Consider the following 20,331-nt stretch of genomic DNA (forward strand, 5'->3'; position numbering starts at 1 on the left):
GTCAGGTTAGAGTCTTTGGGTAGAAGCTTTGGGGTGGTACAAAAGTTGGTGAACCAGCTCTAGCTGGCCCATATAGTGCTCTGAAGACGCGGCAGGCCATAAACATTACGGCAGAGATGCACTACAGCTATAATCTTGATGCATCCCTGCAACAGGCAGAGACTCAACGATCACGTCTTCAAGCAGCTATATCCAGATTCAGCTATAGCTGGAGAGTACAGCCAAAGCTAAGGGGGAAACGTAGCTATGTGGGCAGAATAGCATTCCCCCTTAGCTATAGCCTACCGTCACCAGAACTGCCCATGCGTGCACTTGACCTTCCTTCCATATGTCCTCTAGTCTTCTCTATAGTACCAGTGGTCTAAGACCGTGCCCCTGTGGGTTTCGATTATGTCGAAAGTAGCGCAACTATGTTAAATATTAGTATAGGTAATCACACACATTTGAGTGCAATTTTGACTGTTACGAGTACAATTATTCCATAATTGCACGAAAATGTGTGTGATGTGTGATTGCCTATTAATCACATAGTGACCACCCTTCATGGTTTGTAGTACACATCTATCCAGTTCTATGTGGCCATTAACTTCTACCAGGTGATTGCATCATTCTTCTTTGTATTACATCATTTGTTGTTGCACTTAAAATGCTTCATATGTCAGTAATTCTGATTGGCTACTCAAAATGTCTACATATGTTGCACTTAAAAGGCTTCTATTGTCAGCTTATTTCATTGGCTATTCATTATATCACTTTCTTGTTACACTTAAAAGGCTTCTGTTATTCTGCTATTTTATTGGCTACTTTACAGTGCAATTACAGAAACAAGGCCATGAGATTTGGGATTAATTGCACTCCTACTATTGAGACTAATGTATGGGAAACTAAATCACATAGAAATTTAGTTTGCCATACATTAGTCTCAATAGTAGGAGTGCAATTAATCCCAAATCACATGGCCTTGTTTCTGTAATTGCACTGTAAAGTAGCCAATAAAATAGCAGAATAACAGTAGCCTTTTAAGTGTAACAAGAAAGTGATATAATGAATAGCCAATGAAATAAGCTGACAATGCTATTCCCAGTTAATACCATACTCCTGCATATAGGCATGCTGCTCTGTGCATTAGCGTATGTACGCAATTTGTCACTATGTACTAAAGACGCGTCATAAATTCTAGCCAATGAAATTGCAATTACAACTTTTTCACTGCTACCAGTGAAATACGGGATAAATTTCACTGCTACTATTGAGACTTTTGTATGGGCAGTGAAACAGGTATGGTATTAGGAAATAAATAATTACAACTGTATTTTCAACCTGAATTATTATAAAAATAAATAGAAATACAGAATTTTTGAATTAAAAAAATAATAAAATCCTCCCTCCCTCCCCAGTTTTTTGATTTGACTTGGATGATAAACAAGTAATTTATTTTATTCAGCCTTAATAGCTGAATCCGCCATAATGATGTGCATGACATTGTAGTAATGGCACTTGGATGATTAATCCATGGAAACTGTGCAGTGATGGTGTCATGATTTACTTTTTAGCACTACTAGTTACTTTGAGCGCAGCGTCACTACAACCTTCAGTGTATAGTTGAGGATTAGCATTGTAAACTGTTTTTCACTATTACAAGAGGATTTGATATTGTCCTGTAGATAAGTGATCTCTCTTGTGCCTGTCATGCTGTTGTCTCGTGACTCTTCTTAATTATGCTTGTTCTGGTATTTCCGAGGGCGTTTCTTTTGTAATTCCATAGATAATATACTTGGAAACTAGTAAGCGCCACTGGTTACAGGCTTGTTTCATGCCTCCCATGCCCTTTCAATAACAAGAAAAAGTTTCTCTGGGCAAAAACAAGACTCACCACTGGTAAAGGATTCTTTCTCAAATGTTTTGGAAGCCAACAGCAAGTTTTGAGGCAAATAACTATAGACTCTTTATTGTGCGAATGGTAGAAACAAAAATGAAGGCGATGTGATGTGATGGTTTGGACACATTCAAGGAAACCACTGAAACCCTGTATGCTACGCCATTCACACCCAGACCAGTCTACTGAGCATTACTTGATGACTTTGTGGTATAAATTGCGTAGCGATACTGTTTAGAATCACTGAGTAAATGTGCTTCCCGTTTTGCCAAAAAATATCATCTGCCAAAGAAGTTATGTGGGAAGGCATATTATTTAGCCAAGGCTATTCTTTATAGCTAAATATCAAGCTAGAAGGCATAAGTAGCTCAAATATCTATGGCAAAAAAAACCCTGACTAAATATATCAGTAAACAAATTAGTAAGATTGGTAATATAAATTTATATGCTTGGCACGCAAGTGCTCCGTATTTGTTTGTACTTGTTTGTGCATGGTTGACTACACAAAATTTGCATTGGTGACCTGCTTATGTGGGGATTGCTCAGGCTTACCCCAACAAGAAGTGCTTCTGATTGTTCCATGGTTCAACATTTATCGGATCCTTCTCGAGCACTGCTACTCTCAGTGATCATGTTATAACTTCTTCACATGTTGCAGTCTCTTCTGTTCGACAAACAGTTGGTGTGAGTGATCACATGATTCAAGTGGTGGACATCGATATGTTGACTGTTCGTCCCTTGACTTTTAGAGTGTCGGTTTGATCATTTCGAAACTGTGATTGGGAGTTTTGTTCCTTGGCCGGTAATGGATACATTTGACGATATCAATGACAAGTGGGAATTCTTTCTGTCTTCTTTGCTCTCTATTCTAGACAGTTTTGCTCCTCAGAAGTCAGTACCCTCCTCTTCATCTAAAAGATCTACACCCTGGATTACCCCTGATATACTTGCAACCATAAAGAATAAACATTGTGCTAAACAGAGGGCTGCAAAATCTCACAATCCACAGGATATTGCTTTACTATAAGTCACTTAAAAATAACCTGAGGGTAACTATTCATGAAGCCATCATACCTGACCATAAATTACCTGCAAGTGAAGGATTGGATTGAGATAGCTTTAGTAGAGAGTTTAAATATGATAATTTGGCTTCAAATGATGTTTTAGTATCAATATGGTTATTGGTAGACAGGAGAAAAGGTAAGGAGGCATCAATTCCGAGCTCTCACTGGATTCTGTAAATAAATTTTTCACGATGTTGCACTGACTTCTGATCATCAATCCTCTTCCAAGTTTGTCCCTGGTGCTACCTGTGAATCGACATCATTTCATTTTAGATCAATACAGGCTGAAACAGTTGAAGTTGCTCTTAAGCACCTTGATATTCGGAAGTATACAGGCTCCAATGGCTTATCCGCTCACTTCTTGAGGGAAATAGCTGCTGACATTGCAGTTCCTCTAACCTTGTCTCTACGTACTGCTACAGTTCCAGATGAGTGGAAGAGAACAAATATTTCTCTTTGTCACTGAGCTTACTGTACATGCTTTAGACCATCATAAAGTTGTGCGTTCAGCTTGCCTTGATCTTAGGAAAGCATTTGACTCGCTTGATCATGCACTACTGTTGCAACGTTTAAATAATATGGCGGTCCATGGAACTAGTTTTCTGATTACTTGACCAACCGTTTGCAGAGAGTAAAGTCCAAGGGTTCTTTTTCATCATGGATACCTGTTCGTGGAGGTATACCACAGGGAAGTGCCTTTGGGCCACTTTTATTCCTAGTATATGTCAACAACACGCCCACGCTGGTACATCATGGTAACCTTTTGCAGTTTGCTGATGACACAACTCTAATTTGTTCTGGAGATACTTGTGAAGAAGTTGAGAAGTTATCTCACGACCTTGAGCTCATTTCTAAGTAGATTTCTCAGAGTAAGATGTTAACAAATCAAGTGTGATGTGGTTCTCTTCCAAGCACAGCAAAAGCAAGTCAGAATATCCATGATTGACGACCAGCCTCTTACAGCCGTCACTCAACAACGCTATCTAGGTACAATTTTTGATTGTTGTCTCCAGTGAAATGCTCAGGTGTCTGATGTGTATCGCAAGTGCTCTTACTATTTATATCTCATTGGGTGCAGTTACAAACAACTATCTGTTTCCCTTCTTAAGGTGCTAATGGAGTCCCTCATTTCATTGCACATCATGTACCCTCTACCAGTGTGGGGACCCCCTCTTCTCAATCACCAAGTTGGTCGTTGACAGCATATACAGTGAGGGCAGTATTCTCCCTTTAGAAGTTTGATCATGTGTCTGTACCACGTGAACAGCTAGGTTGGCCTAACATATCAGAAGAGATTGAGATCTGTAGCTTGGCAGCATTTCACCGTCACTATTTTAGTTGCCAGTGCCTGCAACTGCAGCCTCCAATAACATTTGGCTGCTCTCATACCTATAACACTTGGTGTAAGGCCTATTTGCTAACAGCAATCATCATCTGGCTAGAACACAGCAATATTTTCGACATAGTGCCACTTGCTGGTGGAATAAGTTACCATTTGAAGTGCCCCGCAAGCATGGAGAATTTGTTACTTTAATGAAGACTTACTATATGACTAATAATAGTTAATTTGTGTATTATTTAATTGTGTTGCTTTGTATTTTGTCATGTCTTTTATGTTCTTCAGTTTTGTACTTGTATATCTGTATGTGTCTCAGTGTACTCTGACGTGGAAGAACGAAAAATCCGTTTAAGCAAAGTTTAAACAAAAAATCAATCTGCAATCAATCCAGTCACTACAGAAAATACAAACGATATCCATTACAAGACTATCAGCATGTGGACCACAAATTTACACCTTGCACTGTCAGCAAATAAATGGGACACAGGTAAGCCCATGACACACATACTGTAGTATGCCAAAAAGCACCTGTCGGGCTGAAGTAATGTCTAGCAGTGAAAAAATCCAGTTAGTCAATCAGCAGAAAATTAATTCACTAAATAATATTTTACTACCAACTTAGGCCACATTTTCTCAACCCCGCCCACATCTTCATTCTTCTTACTACTGGTGGCTGGGTGCAACCATCCAACAACATATAAAGTTGGTAAAGTAGTCTAAGAAAACTGTCATTTTAGCAATACTGTATACGTACAAATTTTCGAGGTACGTAATTTTCACGGATGGATAAATTTCAGGATTTTCATGGTTTTATTTTTGAGGATCACTCATGAGGTTATCTATTACAAGACATAGAGCTAACTTGCTCATAGAGCTGACCTGCTCATAGAGCTAACCTGCTCATAGAGCTGACCTGCTCATAGAGCTAACCTGCTCATAGAGCCGACCTGCTCATAAAGCTATAGAGCTAACCTGCTCATAGAGCTGACCTGCTCATAGAGCTGACCTGCTCATAAAGCTAACCTGCTCATAGAGCTGACCTGCTCATAGAGCCGACCTGCTCATAAAGCTATAGAGCTAACCTGCTCATAGAGCTAACCTGCTCATAAAGCTAACCTGCTCATAGAGCTGACCTGCTCATAGAGCCGACCTGCTCATAAAGCTATAGAGCTAACCTGCTCATAGAGCTGACCTGCTCATAGAGCCGACCTGCTCATAAAGCTATAGAGCTAACCTGCTCATAGAGCTGACCTGCTCATAGAGCCGACCTGCTCATAAAGCTATAGAGCTAACTTGCTCATAGAGCTAACCTGCTCATAGAGCTAACCTGCTCATAGAGCCGACCTGCTCATAAAGCTATAGAGCTAACCTGCTCATAGAGCTGACCTGCTCATAGAGCTGACCTGCTCATAGAGCTAACCTGCTCATAGACCTGCTCATAGAGCCGACCTGCTCATAGAGCTAACCTGATAATTGTTAATTTTCAAGGATGAAAATTTCATGAAAAGCCAAGCAACCACAAAATCCATGAAAATTATGTCCCTCAAAAATTTGTACGTATATGGTAATTCAGCTGCTATCTAGTTGATAAAAATAAAAATACACCCTCCCATACTGCTATTTAGGAGGATGAGAAACCAAAAATTAAATCATCTGGCCTTTTTGGAAGCATTTTGGGTCATGTTGAAGGCACTTTTGGGCTAGACTATACCTAACCAATACTGCCATGGAAGTATTGAGGCTGGTTTCTGGTCAATATTTTTTGTGGGAAGTTGGAAACCTTCTAATATACAGTATGGTATATATGAAGGCACATCACATTGTACAATAATTCATCACACTATGCAATATTTCATCATATTGTGCAATAATTCATCACATTGTGCAATAATTCATCACATTGTATAATAATTCATCACATTGTGCAATAATTCATCACATTGTGCAATAATTCATCACATTGTGCAATAATTCATCACATTGTGCAATAATTCATCACATTGTGCAATAATTCATCACACTGTACCACACAACAATATTGCCTAATATTGCATACAAGAAGCCTACTAACAGTACTTATTGACTACTAGTATTGCCCAGTGGGATCATAGGAACACTGTGTGTTTGTTGTTGCACGACATTGTGTACAGAGAACAGAAGACACGTGAATTAAATGTGTACATAAGGCATACAATTTCTCACTAACCCAAATCCATTATCAATGATCTTCTCAACATAACTGATCACTTCTGGGACATACTCACTAACCCTTGTTAGCACATCTGGCACCATCACCTAGCAACAACTCAGTTAACAGTAACTATGGTAACACCACTAACATTTAAGGCAGCCATATCTTGATGAAACTCAGTCTCAAAACGTGAGCTAAGAGCTGCAAAGATGCTATGATCCGTCAGCTCTGCACCATGCTGTAGAACTATTGTGATGATGTCATCATAAAATACCTGTCTTCTCACCTTAGCATCTAACCATTGAGATAACGGCATAGCTGCAGCTGATAATACCCTGTTAACATCACCAGCACTCCTGCACCTCTCTACACCATCCTACAACAGTGTATATCATAAACCATCACTACACACTATACACATACTACACACACACACAAACACACACACACACACACACACACACACACACTATACACATACTACACACACACAAACACACACACACACACTATACACATACTACACACACACACACACACACACACACACTACACTACACACTACACATACTACGCTACACACACACACACACACACACTATACACATACTACACACACACACTATACACATACTACACACACACACACACACACACACACACACACACACACACACACACACACACACACACACACACACACACACACACACACACACACACACACACACACACACACACACACTACACACATACTACACTACACACATACTACACTACACACTACACATACTACGCTACACACTACACATACTACGCTACACACACACACTACACACACACACACACACACACACACACACACACACACACACACACAAGTAATTTAAAAAGGTCTTTATGATTGTTAGTGGGGCAATCACTCTCTGAGACACTTTGTCAGAGTAATAAGTAACCTCATGTACACAAAATTGCATGGTGTAAACGTATGTTGTCATGACAACATACAGCTAGCCTCACAAACACAACTCATCTCGCCAGACCTCATTTCACTGACCAACAATGTCATAAAAGGATTGATCTGGATCATCAGAGCTACTGGACTACAAGTTTGTCTGTAGACCAGCATCCACCGAGAAGCCTCCAAGGACCCAATACGTACATGTACAAATGTTTCTATACTATCTACGTGTCTGTTACAAGGCTCAGCCATGCCTCAGTTAGCAAAACTGCTCATTAACGTATACTAGCAGAATAAAAAGTTACACAAATACTCACAATTATTCCTTGCAACATCGTCTTCTTAGCTGGATCTTTCTCTGTACTACACTTTATTCTAAAAGGCTACCCCCACATATTACATTTAAGACAAAATATCTTATGATAATAATGACATAGCACATTATTATAGCTGAATGCGGACTGGATGGTCAGCATGCAGCTACATGTCATCAGAAATCACTTTCATGGCTTCATCCACATCAGACAACACATTATCCACATGACCCTGGTCAACTTGTTTATGATACCATAACAACAGGTGGTGTCTACGAGCTCCAGCAATAATCTACAAAATGTTGTCATAGCAACTACACAACAACTATGGTAACTACCTTGTCGTCAACATCTGTAATGTTCATAACATAGTACACATCATAGTTAAAGTAGCCAATCAAAACTCTTCGTAGAATATCACAGGTAATATATGACCTACAACATATTGATGGGCACTTATTGGAACATGCACACACCTACCTGGCATGGCCCATGTGAGCAGTATCGTAGACTGTTGGACCACAACTATACCATGTCACTTTTCGTCCATCCAATGGAATGAACTCATCCTATTACCATAGCAACAGTTAGATAACACACGAGATATGCAATCATCACACACGAGATATGCAATCATCACACACAGACACACTCAAACACAGACACACTCAAACACAGACACACTCAAACACAGACACACACACATGGGTACCTTCTGCCTTGTCAGACTATTGACAAATTTCAACTTGCAAGTATCCTTGACAACTGGCTTATGCCATATAGGCCTGCATTCTGCCATATTTACTAAACACAAGTAATAAATCATATTGTTTCACTACTACATCATATTAAGTCACAATAAAATATTGTATACAGAAAAGCAGTAGCAGGGGAAAACATTGGCAAATTTAGTGAGTCTCTAGCAATTCACTAAGTTTTCCACCTCCAAATTCTTTAACTAAGTTGTTCAAAAACTCGATTAGTTGTGATGCATGTTTTTGTTTTGTTTTTGTTTTTTGTAAAAAAGGCAACAGGTAAAAACATGGCCCTCTAAATTGTGAAGTGCCAACTATGTCTATTCTTAAGTTTGCTCGTCCTTTGAAACAAAAGGGTCGGATTTGCCAGAGCCAACTGGGCCTTTGAGTGAAAAGGTTCCTTCTACTGTAATAGCTGCCACTAATGTGAAGGTTGAAAGGACCCTCAAGGAGGACAAAGTGAAAGCCGGCGAGGTCCAAGAGGAGAGCCTTATGTGTTTTGAACAGAAATTCAAGTTTGAATTGGGCAAGCAAGCAGCTGAGCATGATCGTTACTACAACAATTCACCACTATGAGAAAAAAACAGCTGGACCTACCGCAGTTGACAGAAACCAGCATTTGCAGGTTTAAGAACTCCTACAAAGGTGACATGAACCTATACATAGATTGCTTGGATTGCACAGATATAGAATATCTCCGAAGGAATTGCCGAGCAAGAAGACTGGCCATCCTTTGGCTACAGGAGACAAAGTTGATACTATTTATTGGATATGAGGAAGAGGGGCTAGTGTTGCCATTCCTGTCGGAGAGGGCACACTGCTAAGCAAGAATGCAAGTGTTTACAAAAACATGTTGTCTAAAAGAATGGGACTAGTAAAAAGAAGAGGATGTTCCTCCAAGATATCAGAAGTGGTGTCACCATGGATGAGGTACCAGTGGAGTTGGTGATCAATTGAGATCAGACTGGTCTCAGTTATGTTTCAGTCTCAGAGTAGACCATGGAACAAGAAGGTGCTAAGCGGGTCCTGGACATTCTGTCTTGAAATACCAGGCTGTTGATTTTGCAAGTACCCCCAATTGTGGACAGCTTCCTCTGCCACTGATACGAGCAACAACGACAAACAAAGCTACAATAGCAGTCTCACCAGGCCAACCCGTATTTTGGTCCTGACCAAATACAGGCTTAGTCTAGCAGCGCCCGCCCCTTCCCTTTTAGAGTAAGGGTCTGGTAACCATAGCATATGGTACTTGTGCTACGAAAAGGAAAGCATACTCCCCTTGCAGCTGCAAGGATGCAATGTTGGGAACTTGTGCTCAGTGGATACCAATACAATGTTGAGCACACTCCAGGCACCCAGAACCACTGTGCAGATGTTTATCCAGATTATTATGTGATGGGGCTGAGAAAGTACATGTGATTGTTGACACAGAAAGTTACCAGTGTGTGCCCAACAAATTGCCAAGGCGTCACAACAAGACATAGTACTATCTGTTGTGATTAAAGCTGTGCAGCATGGCAGATGGCCAGGTAAAAGGGATGACCTACTACAATAGGTACAACAGTTTCATAGTGATAGATTGCTGTCTTCAGAGCGGTGATTCCAGATGTGTTCCGTGCACAGCTGCTTGAGGAACTCTACAGCAATCATTTGGGAGTGTGTTGCATGAAAGCTTTGGCCAGAAGCTATGTTCGGTGGCCCCAGCTTAACTCAGCTATTGAAGACCTGGCAAGGAAATGTTACCAGTGCTCTCTAACTGCTTCAGTAGCAACGGCACACCCCTGGTCAGTGCCACAAGGCCCTTGGGAGCATGTACACAGAACGTGCTCAATAGAAGAACTGGCTATTATTAGTTGCTGTAGATGCTTACTCAAAATGGCCAGAGGTGTTTGTAGTGGGTTCAACTTCAGCAGCACAAACCACTGTTAATTTAAGACATATATTAACACATGGGCACTGATGTCTGACATTGGTCCACCATTCAGAGTTTCGCCATTTAATGACCAACAATGGTATCACCCATTGTAGAATGCCACCATACCACCCCTCATCCAATGAGTTGACAGAAAACATGGTTAGGTTGGTAAAGCAAGCTTTGAACAAGGCAAACAAGCAAGACACTATTGAAACAAAGCTTGCAAAGGTTTAGCAGGTTATCGCAATACCCCTCACTCAGTAACTGGTTGAACTCCAACAGAGATCTTGCTTGGCCGTACACCTAGGACAAGGATGTCTCTTGTCCATCCATGTCTGTCACAAAGAATGGTTGTTGCCACAGGGCAGCATGTAGGAAGTCATTTACTGCGTACCTGTGAGATAGGAGAAGCAGTCATGGCCCTCAGCATCTAACAAGTGTGTTCCTGATGACATAGTATGGAAGTTCGGTCCGCTAGCATACGAAATTAATGTTGAAGGGTATACCAGACAAGCTCATGTAAATTATTTAAAATCTCGGTCAGTTACTTAGTTATCACAAGAAAGCCTGACACTTAACAGAATATCTAATTCTAATGACCTTATACCCTTGGTGGTGGTTGATGAGGAAGAGCCTGACGAAGTCATCAATACTGCAACAGGCACAAATATTTCTGTACATCCACAAAGAGATCATCAACCATGTCGGCTAATTGAGGAAATGCCGTGACTTTTCCATGCATGCACACACAAAGTATTGTAGCAATTAATATGTGGATCCTCCATTTTTTCCTTAGATTTGTGTTTTTTTCTTAGAGGGGAGGAGTGTTGTATATGTACACATTTTAATGTACGCATATGCGTGTGTACTGTGTATTAATTAGAGTGTGCCACATTGTAGTGAACAGATACAGCTGCTTTAAAGCTTCTCTGTCAAGGACTTTTACTCAAATAAGCTTGTGTAGTATGGTTTATATATATACCACTTTAGCGTGGGAGTTCAAGGGTGCCGCTCGGTGTTTAACTCGCATATTGCCCGGGAAATATCATGGGAAAGTGGTTTGCAAATGACTTTGATACCCAGCCAGTTCAAAGAATCGATGCACTTTGACTCGTTATATTGAGCGACATAGAGTTTTGTATTGTAGGACTCATTTTTGTAGTGGTTGCTAAGCTTAGTACATTTGCTAAGATAGACTAGTTGGTTGTTACTAAAGGATAATGAAGGCACAAAATAATTGTTTGGGCGATCGTGGATACGTATTTCTACCCACCGCGTATCAGCCTTTGAACAGACCACGGAACAGCTACTACTGCTACGCTGAAATAGGTTAGTAACTTACAGTCCTAAGTACTTAACTTAATATACTAACTTACTGTCCCAATAACGAAGTTAGTTGGCTTAACTTAGTACAAAAATGATAACAATATAAATTCCATCCCACAATCACAAGTTTTCTAACATTGCGTGTTGAAGCAAAGTAACGTATTAATGACATTTTAACGTATGGACAAAGTTTTGATGGCTATTAGCCCACGCTACATATTAAAACCACGATTGATCTTCAGATGCTACTGCATAAAACGAATGGGATGAGTTCTCGTTAGTTATTTCACCTATTAGGTGAGTGCGCCCCAAGTGATATATATATCACTTATACCACGGCTGCTTGGGATTTTGCTGACATATACACCCGCAGCCCTCGGGCTTTGGGTGTATATATCAGCAAAATCCCTCGCAGCCATGGTATAACTATTACATATTATTGTATGCGTAACAGTAAATTGTTTAGTGGTTGCGTTTTGTACTGTGTTTAATGTTGTGTGTGTGCTCTGGTAGCTTTTGCCGACTACTATACCGTGAGGTTAAAAGAAAACAACCAATCAATCAAAATCTTGGTACCCCTGCGTCTAGGCCCCTCATTTCATTTGTCGTAAACCATAAGACGTATCATCATCATCTAAACAGAGGTATAGAATCAGGGGTACCAACCACAGTGTAAGGCACGTGATCCACCACGTTGTAGCTTTGACACTTTTATGCTGAACTTAGTAATTGTATTAGGCTATGTTTTTGAAGTCAATATTGTTTGAATTTGATTGCTAAGTAATTAAAACTAGCTGTTAAGAGTGTTTGTGACAGAGATGGGCTTAAGGTGTACCCTAGCACGTAGACTGTTCCAGTCAGAGGTTACACTCAAGAGCGCTCAATCTCAACTAAGTTCATGTGAGAGGCTGCTGCAAGAGAGACAGCAACACCTCGATCGAATGTGTGCTGACCGAGGTGCACTCCAGTTAGAGAATAAAGAACTGCGCTTGTAGTGAGAGGGATGCACTCCAATTAGAGAATAAGTGGTTGGCATCTCAGCTGGAGGAGTCACGTATCGAGGCTGAAAAGTTACGGTCGGATTTGCGGAAGGAGTGGAACGTGGTCACATCTTTAACAACAACCAGCACAGCTGATTCTGTGTTACTGACGCCAAGCATTGTAGGGCCCACAGTAAGCTCGGAGCTATGGTCAGCTGAGCATCCTGTGACATCCAGCAGGCACAAGCTTCCCTCAGTGCCACAACCACTGCATCCCAGCATGTTAGCTTCTGCTTTCACTGCAGACACACAGTCAATTTCACAGAGTGGCTCAAGTGTGGAACTGTACCCCTTCCAGTGATTAGTTCCAGCGTGGCAACTGTACCCCCACCTATAAGGACTGGCAGAAGTGACCTAGTAATTTCAGGAACCAGCACGACCCCTCCTGCTGTTGAGAGCAGAATTACTTTGGACACTGTGGAACCAGTAAGCACGGGAAATGTACAACTGTCAGAGCCACTGACCTTTAAGCAACCTCCTGAGTTCAAGGACTGAGAGAGACACTAAGTTTTCTGATGATGGTAAGGAGGATTTTGAGGTGCAGTTGGCAGCCTACTGTAAGGCAATAGGGTGGGTGGACAGACCAGCTTAGAGCTCATTGGTTTTCCTGGTTCTTGGTTGGGGCAGTGAAACTGACATGGCAGCAAACATTGAGTGGAGAAGATACATAGGCATCTGGCATTGATTGTCATTTGTCCTTCAGATCACCTTTCCAATCATACTGTCTTATTATTGTACCTACCATCCTTGTAATTTTGCTGTGTATCTGTAAAGCAATGAAATATAAATATAAATAAAATATAAAGCTACATGGACCAATATTGTACAGAGCTACAAGGGTCACTATGGTGTACACATGGACCTCTGAACCACGTACTTGCATTGTCATGAGTTGCAGTATAGTGATTTTACTTCAGTGCAAGGGTTACTTGAAGCCATGAAGGATTATCAACGGAAGGCCCCTGACCATCTCTCTAATGACAATTTAATATCAATTCTGTGGAACAAGGTTCCATACAAGTTGCAGAAAGAGGTCGGTGAGATCAAAGATTGATCCTTACAGGAACTGTTACAGAGGCTGTTAAGGGCAGAATCTCGAGTGCACGACAGAGACCGACGTAACCCACCAGTGCAGAAGAGACGATGGCCAGCTGCAGATACCAAGGGCAGAGACTCAGAGGCCTGGCAAACCAGTGGGAAGTCCTCAGGAGATGACAATAAGGACAGGACAGTAGTGGCTAAGGGCAGTTCAGAGATGGAGCTAAAGAACATTAAGTGTTTCGGTTGCCATCAGAAGGGTCATGTTATAAGTGATTGCCCTGAGAAGAAGGCTAAGAAGTCACGCCGAGTGATCCAGACCGAGCAGACAATTGTAAACAGTGCAGAAACCAAGGATGTCGATCCATGGGACCAGTCTGTAGCAACTTCACAGCCAGAGTCAAGTGATAACCAATTGACCAATGGACCAAGGGAATCATGGATGCGTGTACTGACAGCTGCCACAGAAGAAGAGTCTGGAGATAGTCAGTCTGCCAAGCTTGTTGGACCAGCATTCAAGGTCAATGTGGACATTGAAGGGGTGAAGACAAGGGCACTCCTAGACAATGGATCACAAGTAACACTAGTACGAGGTGAACATATGGCAAGGGTCAGGGCACAGAACAATTGGACACTTGAACAGTGTCATGAGAAGAATCGTCCCATGGACACACAACCAATTGGTGCTTCTGGACAAGAGTTAGGGGCAACATCAGATGTTGCTATTGACAAGACTGGATCACACAAAGCAGAGTGTAATAATTCCATGTTTTGTGGTTACATCTGACAAGCCAATATGGTAGGGAGCATTACAAGACTGTGCAGTAGTTCTGAGCACAAATGTGATGGTGAAGTTTGGCATTCAGACAGTCCTTTCAGATGGCAGTGTAGTGACACCTACAGGCGATACACCCACCGGTCGTGTTGCCAATCCACCTGCAAGAGGAGTATTTCTTGTCAGAGCAGGTTACGTGGCTCCCAGACAATCCAGAATGGTTGAGGTGAGTATTCCACAAGTGGATCAGGACAACCTGGATGCTGGTGTGTTGACACCCAGTGAGAATATGGCGAACATGATGTGTGACGTTCCTGAGGTTCTGTGGGCCGGCGCAACCAAAGCCGTGATAGCTATTAACAACTGGGGGCCAGAACCAGTCACGTTAGCCAAGGGACAACAGGTTGGTAGAGTTGAGCCAGCAATGATTGTGCCAGAAGATGACCCATTGTGGGAAGACTCCAGTGTACAGGTACTATTGTGTCAGAATAACAGTGATCCTGCCAGGTTACTAAAGCTCCAAGAACAGTTGCAGTTTGGTGAACAGTTAGCAGCTGCAGAGCAGACACAGTTGGGCCAGATGTTATTAAGCCAGTCAGATGTATTTGCACTATCAGATGAGAAGTTAGGAGAGACTGAGCTGGTGACACATGACATTGACACAGGTGATGCTAGACTAGTAAGGGCCATGCCTTGGAGGCTGTCGTATGCAGTGAGGAAGGAACTGGAGGATGAATTGAAACAACTGCTAGACATTGGTTGTATTGAACCTAGTAACAGCTTGTATGCTTCTCCCCTAGTGTTGGTCCGGAAGAATGGGAACCTGAGGGTATGTGTGGATTACCGGAATGTGAACAAGGATACAGTGCCAGATAGGTATCCAGGATTGATGAGCTGGTAGACATGGTGGGATGGAACCGACCCAAGATCTTCTCCTCGCTTGATCTGATGAGAGGATATCACCAAGTGAGAATGGCTGAAGATGCCAAGCATAAGACTGGAACAACTATGGATAAGGTACAGGCATCCCAGAGAGATAACCCTGAGTTACTAATGTTAATTGAGTACCTGGAGTGACAAGTGTTGCGAAAAGATCAAGTAGCAGCCAAGAAGGTGGTTGCACAGGCAGTGAAAGTATTCTATCTCCTTGATGGAATACTATACTTTGAAGATTCTGTAGTACCAGGTAGACGACGTCTGGTAGTGCCATCCCAGTTACGAAGGAAACTTTTACTGGAGAATCACAGTGCTGTGTTTGCTGGACATTGAAGAAGCTAATGCAGCGAGTCAACCAATATTCCTACTGGCCAGGAATGAAGGCTGAGGCACACCAGGTATGTCAGTCCTGTGTAACTTGTTTGTCCACTCACGGATATGGGCAGAGATTCAAGCCACCACTACAATGCATTGAGGTTGGTGAACCATTTGAGTGCATAGGTATGGACATCAAAGAGTTTGACATGAGTACAAAGGGGAACAGATATGCACAACTAAGTGGCCTGAAGTGTACCCAATACCAAACCATCAAGCAAGTACTGTTGCTGACTGTTTAGCCGACCTAATATGGAGACATGGAGTGCCTTAACGAATCATCCATGATCTGGCTCCGGAGTTCCTATCTGATATCTTGCAAGATACTGCTGCTGTTTTTGGACTAGAGCAATTGCCAACTTCTGGTGGTCATCCACAGACCGATGGCCTGGTGGAGAGACTGAATCGGACTTTGAAACCTGTAGTAGACACATTAGGTTTTTATGGTAATTATGTAATTGGTGTGATGTAACCTCATAATGTATGATGCATCCTTAGAGTAGTTGTTGTGTAGTTTGTGCTCTCTAGTTATTTTATGAGAAACTAGTTATAGTGATAGAGCAAATACTATTACATGGTGTCAGAAATTGAAAACCTTGTTACCAGTTATGGCATCCTACCAGATTAAGCCAAATGAACCATTCAACTTCAAGAGACCTGAAGAATGGCCTCAGTGGATTCGCAGATTTGAGAGATTCCGAGTAGCTTCTGGCCTATCCTCAAAGTCAGCAGTAAACCAAGTAAATACTCTTGTGTACTCTATGGGTGCAAAGGCTGATGATATTTTCCAGTCATTTAACCTCAGTGAAGAGTAGGCAAAAGTCTATAATACAGTAAAAGACAAGTTTGACTCTAACTTTGTTAAGCGTCGCAATGTTATCTTTGAGCGTGCCAAATTTAACAGAAGAGTGCAGCAAGAAGGCGAGTCTGTTTATAACTTCATAATTGATCTCTATTCCTTGGCAGAACATTGTGATTATGGACAGTTAGATGATCAAATGGTCAGAGACAGAATAGTTGTTGGTATCAGAGACAGCCAGCTGTCAGAAAAACTGCAGATGGATAGTAAGCTTACCTATTCATGAAAACAAAAGCAACCCATGGGTGATAGACAGTGTTGGGCAAGTTACTTTGTAAAAGTAACTAGTTACATATTACATATTACTTGCAACTGAACTATTTAGTTACAGTTACATATTACTCATAAAATAAAAGTAACTATAATAATATTACATATTATATTACTTAGTGTCCACAGCCTTAAGCTGTCACATGTGAAACTACCACTTCATCACGTGACATGATTGCGTTGTTGGACAATGTGCAAATCTTGGTTTTAAGTAATAAGCTGGTGAATAAGCTTCATTCAGTAGGCTTCGTTACTTCGTTGTGGCTAGGCGTTACTCAGAGGATAACTAACGAGATTAGTAACTTCGTTACTTGTAGTAATAATATTACGTAATATTAGACTCGTTACAGTAACTATATTATTTAGGTAACGCATTACATTTGTAAGTAAAGTAACTTGAGTTATATTACCTGTTTTTATAGCGTATTTCGTTATATTACTTGGTTACCTCAAAAGTAATAATATTACGTAACGCGTTACTCCCAACACTGGTGATAGAGCTGACATTGAATGGTCAAGCAGTTCAGTTTAAAATTGACACAGGAGCAGATGTGACAGTTATTCCCAACACAAAATACTCTAGAAGCAGAGATGGTCCATTGTCACCAGCAGACAGAACACTCAGTGGTCCAGGCCAACATGTACTGAAAGTCAAAGGGAAGTTTGTGGGCTACCTTGAAAGAAACCACAGATCAATCCAGCAAACAATCTATGTGATAGAAGACTTACACAAAGCTTTGTTAGGGTGTCCTGCCATTAAAGCCCTACAGATTTTGTCATTTGTTGAGCCAGTACAAGCCAGTGACATATTCATGCAGTTCCCACAATTATTTACAGGACTAGGCAAGCTTCAAGACAGTTACAAGATCAAACTCAGAAATGATGCTAAGCCATTTGCTCTAAATGCCCCACGTCGAATAGCAATACCACTGCTACCTAAAGTTAAAGAAGAGCTCCAAAGAATGGAAGCACTTGGGGTGATTTCAAAGATTGAAGAGCCCACAGAATGGTGTTCTCCGATTGTTGTTGTTCCAAAACCCAATGGCAAAGTTCGAATCTGTGTTGACCTGACAAAACTTAACACAAGTGTTTGCCGTGAGCGTCACATCTTGCCATCTGTAGAACAGACATTAGCACAAGTTGGGGATGCAAAGTATTTTTCAAAACTTGACGCTAATTCTGTTTTCTGGCAAATTGAATTAGCACCTGAATCCTCAAAATTGACAACATTTATTACTCCATTTGGGAGATATGCCTTAATCGTCTTCCATTTGGAATAATCTCTGCACCTGAACATTTCCAAAGAAAGATGAGTGGTATTTTGTCAGACCTTGATGGAGTTGTCTGTATAATTGATGATGTTCTAGTTTATGGCAAAACAGAACAGGAACATGATCAGCGTCTCAAAGCAACTCTCAGGAGAATAAGTGAAGCAGGCCTTACACTTAGCAAAGAGAAGTGTGCTTTTGGTGCTACCAGCATCAGTTTCCTAGGCCAAACTGTAAACAGTGAAGGAATTCAGCCTGATCATAACAAGATCCGTGCAATTTGTGACATGAAACCACCAAGTAACCTCACTGAACTTCGTCGATTTCTTGGTATGCTTAATCAACTAAGTAAATTTTCTCCACATTTAACTGACAAGACTCAGCCTTTGAGAGAACTCCTTAGTACTAAGGTATGGGGAGAAGCACAAGACAGAACTTTTGCAAGTCTCAAAGATGCTATCACATCCAGTGAAGTTCTCGCAATGTATGATCCAACTCTAGAAACCATTGTTCCTGCCGATGCTTCAGCATATGGACTGGGAGCCGTTTTACGACAGAAGCAGAAAGATTGCAGCCTTCGTCCAGTTGCATATATTTCTCAAGCATTAAGTGCAGCTGAACAGAACTATGCCCAAACTGAAAAAGAAGCCCTGCTGCAACCTGGGTTTGTGAAAGATTTCAACAGTATTTGTTGGGTATGCACTTCAAATTGGAAACAGACCACAAACCTCTTGTTCCACTGCTATCTACAAAGAGCCTTGACGAAATGCCAATAAGAGTACAACATTTTAGACTACGCCTGATGAGATTCAGTTACTCAATTTATCATGTTCCTGGAAAAGATATTTGCACAGCAGACACTCTTTCCAGAGCACCAGTTCTGACTGAAGACCACACTGCAGAAGCCTTTCATAAAGAGGTAAATGCTTATGTTAATCTCGTTATTGATCATCTTCCAGCTACTACAAAGCGGCTACAGGAGATCAAATGTCTCCAAGAACAGGATGAAATCTGTCAGAAACTTAAACTATACTGTCAAAATGGGTGGCCAGCCAGAAAACACCTGAATGGTATGCTGAAGTACTACATTCCTGTTAAAAATGAGCTGAGTGTTAACAATGGCATTCTCCTAAGAGGCAATCGACTGATTATTCCTTCCTCTCTCCGTCCTGAGATTATTGAAATATTACATTCTGGCCATCAAGGCTTTACAAAATGCCAGCAGCGAGCTAAAGATTCCGTGTGGTGGCCAGGCATAAAGAAGGACATTGAAGAAAAAGTTTCAAAATGTATTGCTTGCTCTAAGCACAGATTGAACCATGTGGAGCCATTGTTGCCATCACCATTTCCAAATAGACCATGGGAGAAAGTAGGGACTGACATTTTTGAATGGAGAAATTCTAGCTATTTACTAGTCATAGATTACTACTCTCGCTACATTGAGGTTGCCAAGTTATCTTCCACGACATCACAAAACATAGTACAACATCTCAAGTCAATATTTGCTCGTCATGGCATTCCTGAAACTGTCATTTCAGATAATGATCCACAATATTCAGCAGCATTGTTCAAGTCATTTTCTGAGCAATACGGTTTTACACATGTTACGAGCAGCCCAAAATACCCTCAAGCCAATGGTGCAGCAGAAAGAGCTGTCAGAACAGTAAAAGGTCTGTTAGACAAAAGTGATGACCCATATTTAGCAATGCTTGCTTACCGCTCTACTCCTTTAGAGAATGGTTATAGCCCAGCTGAACTACTGATGGGGAGACGGCTACGTACTACTATTCCAGCACTCCCAAAGCAGTTAAAGCCAAAGTTACCAGATGCCAACAAACTGAAGAAAAAGGAGAAGTCTATGAGAAAAAGACAAAAAATCAACTTTGATCAGCGACATCGTGCAAAGGATTTAATTCCCTTGCAAAAAGGAGAGTCAGTTTGGATAATTGATATTGAAGCAGAAGGTGTAATCACAGAAGAACTATCCAACAGATCCTATATGGTCCAAACACCTTACCACTATTACAGA

At 41.3% G+C, this 20,331-nt stretch overlaps 1 protein-coding gene across 2 annotated transcripts in view; it reads right to left on the bottom strand.

The window, feature by feature from the left end:
* The window catches only part of LOC136248636 (cysteine--tRNA ligase, cytoplasmic-like), a 37,489-nt gene that overhangs the window by 15,156 nt on the left and 2,002 nt on the right, over positions 1-20,331 (bottom strand). For both annotated transcript variants that reach the window (XR_010697788.1, XM_066040400.1), the window contains exons 2-9: positions 8,458-8,549; positions 8,226-8,314; positions 8,084-8,180; positions 7,933-8,037; positions 7,749-7,814; positions 6,757-6,846; positions 6,619-6,708; positions 6,486-6,574 (exon numbers count right to left, since the gene is read on the bottom strand). Coding sequence is in view for 1 of the 2 variants with exons in the window: in XM_066040400.1 (XP_065896472.1) it covers positions 6,486-6,574; positions 6,619-6,708; positions 6,757-6,846; positions 7,749-7,814; positions 7,933-8,037; positions 8,084-8,180; positions 8,226-8,314; positions 8,458-8,549 (718 nt within the window). In the remaining variant the exon portion in view is untranslated. The remainder of the gene's footprint in view (positions 1-6,485; positions 6,575-6,618; positions 6,709-6,756; positions 6,847-7,748; positions 7,815-7,932; positions 8,038-8,083; positions 8,181-8,225; positions 8,315-8,457; positions 8,550-20,331) is intronic.

The sequence above is a fragment of the Dysidea avara genome, chromosome 3 (assembly GCF_963678975.1).
Source record: "Dysidea avara chromosome 3, odDysAvar1.4, whole genome shotgun sequence".
Taxonomy (NCBI): domain Eukaryota; kingdom Metazoa; phylum Porifera; class Demospongiae; order Dictyoceratida; family Dysideidae; genus Dysidea; species Dysidea avara.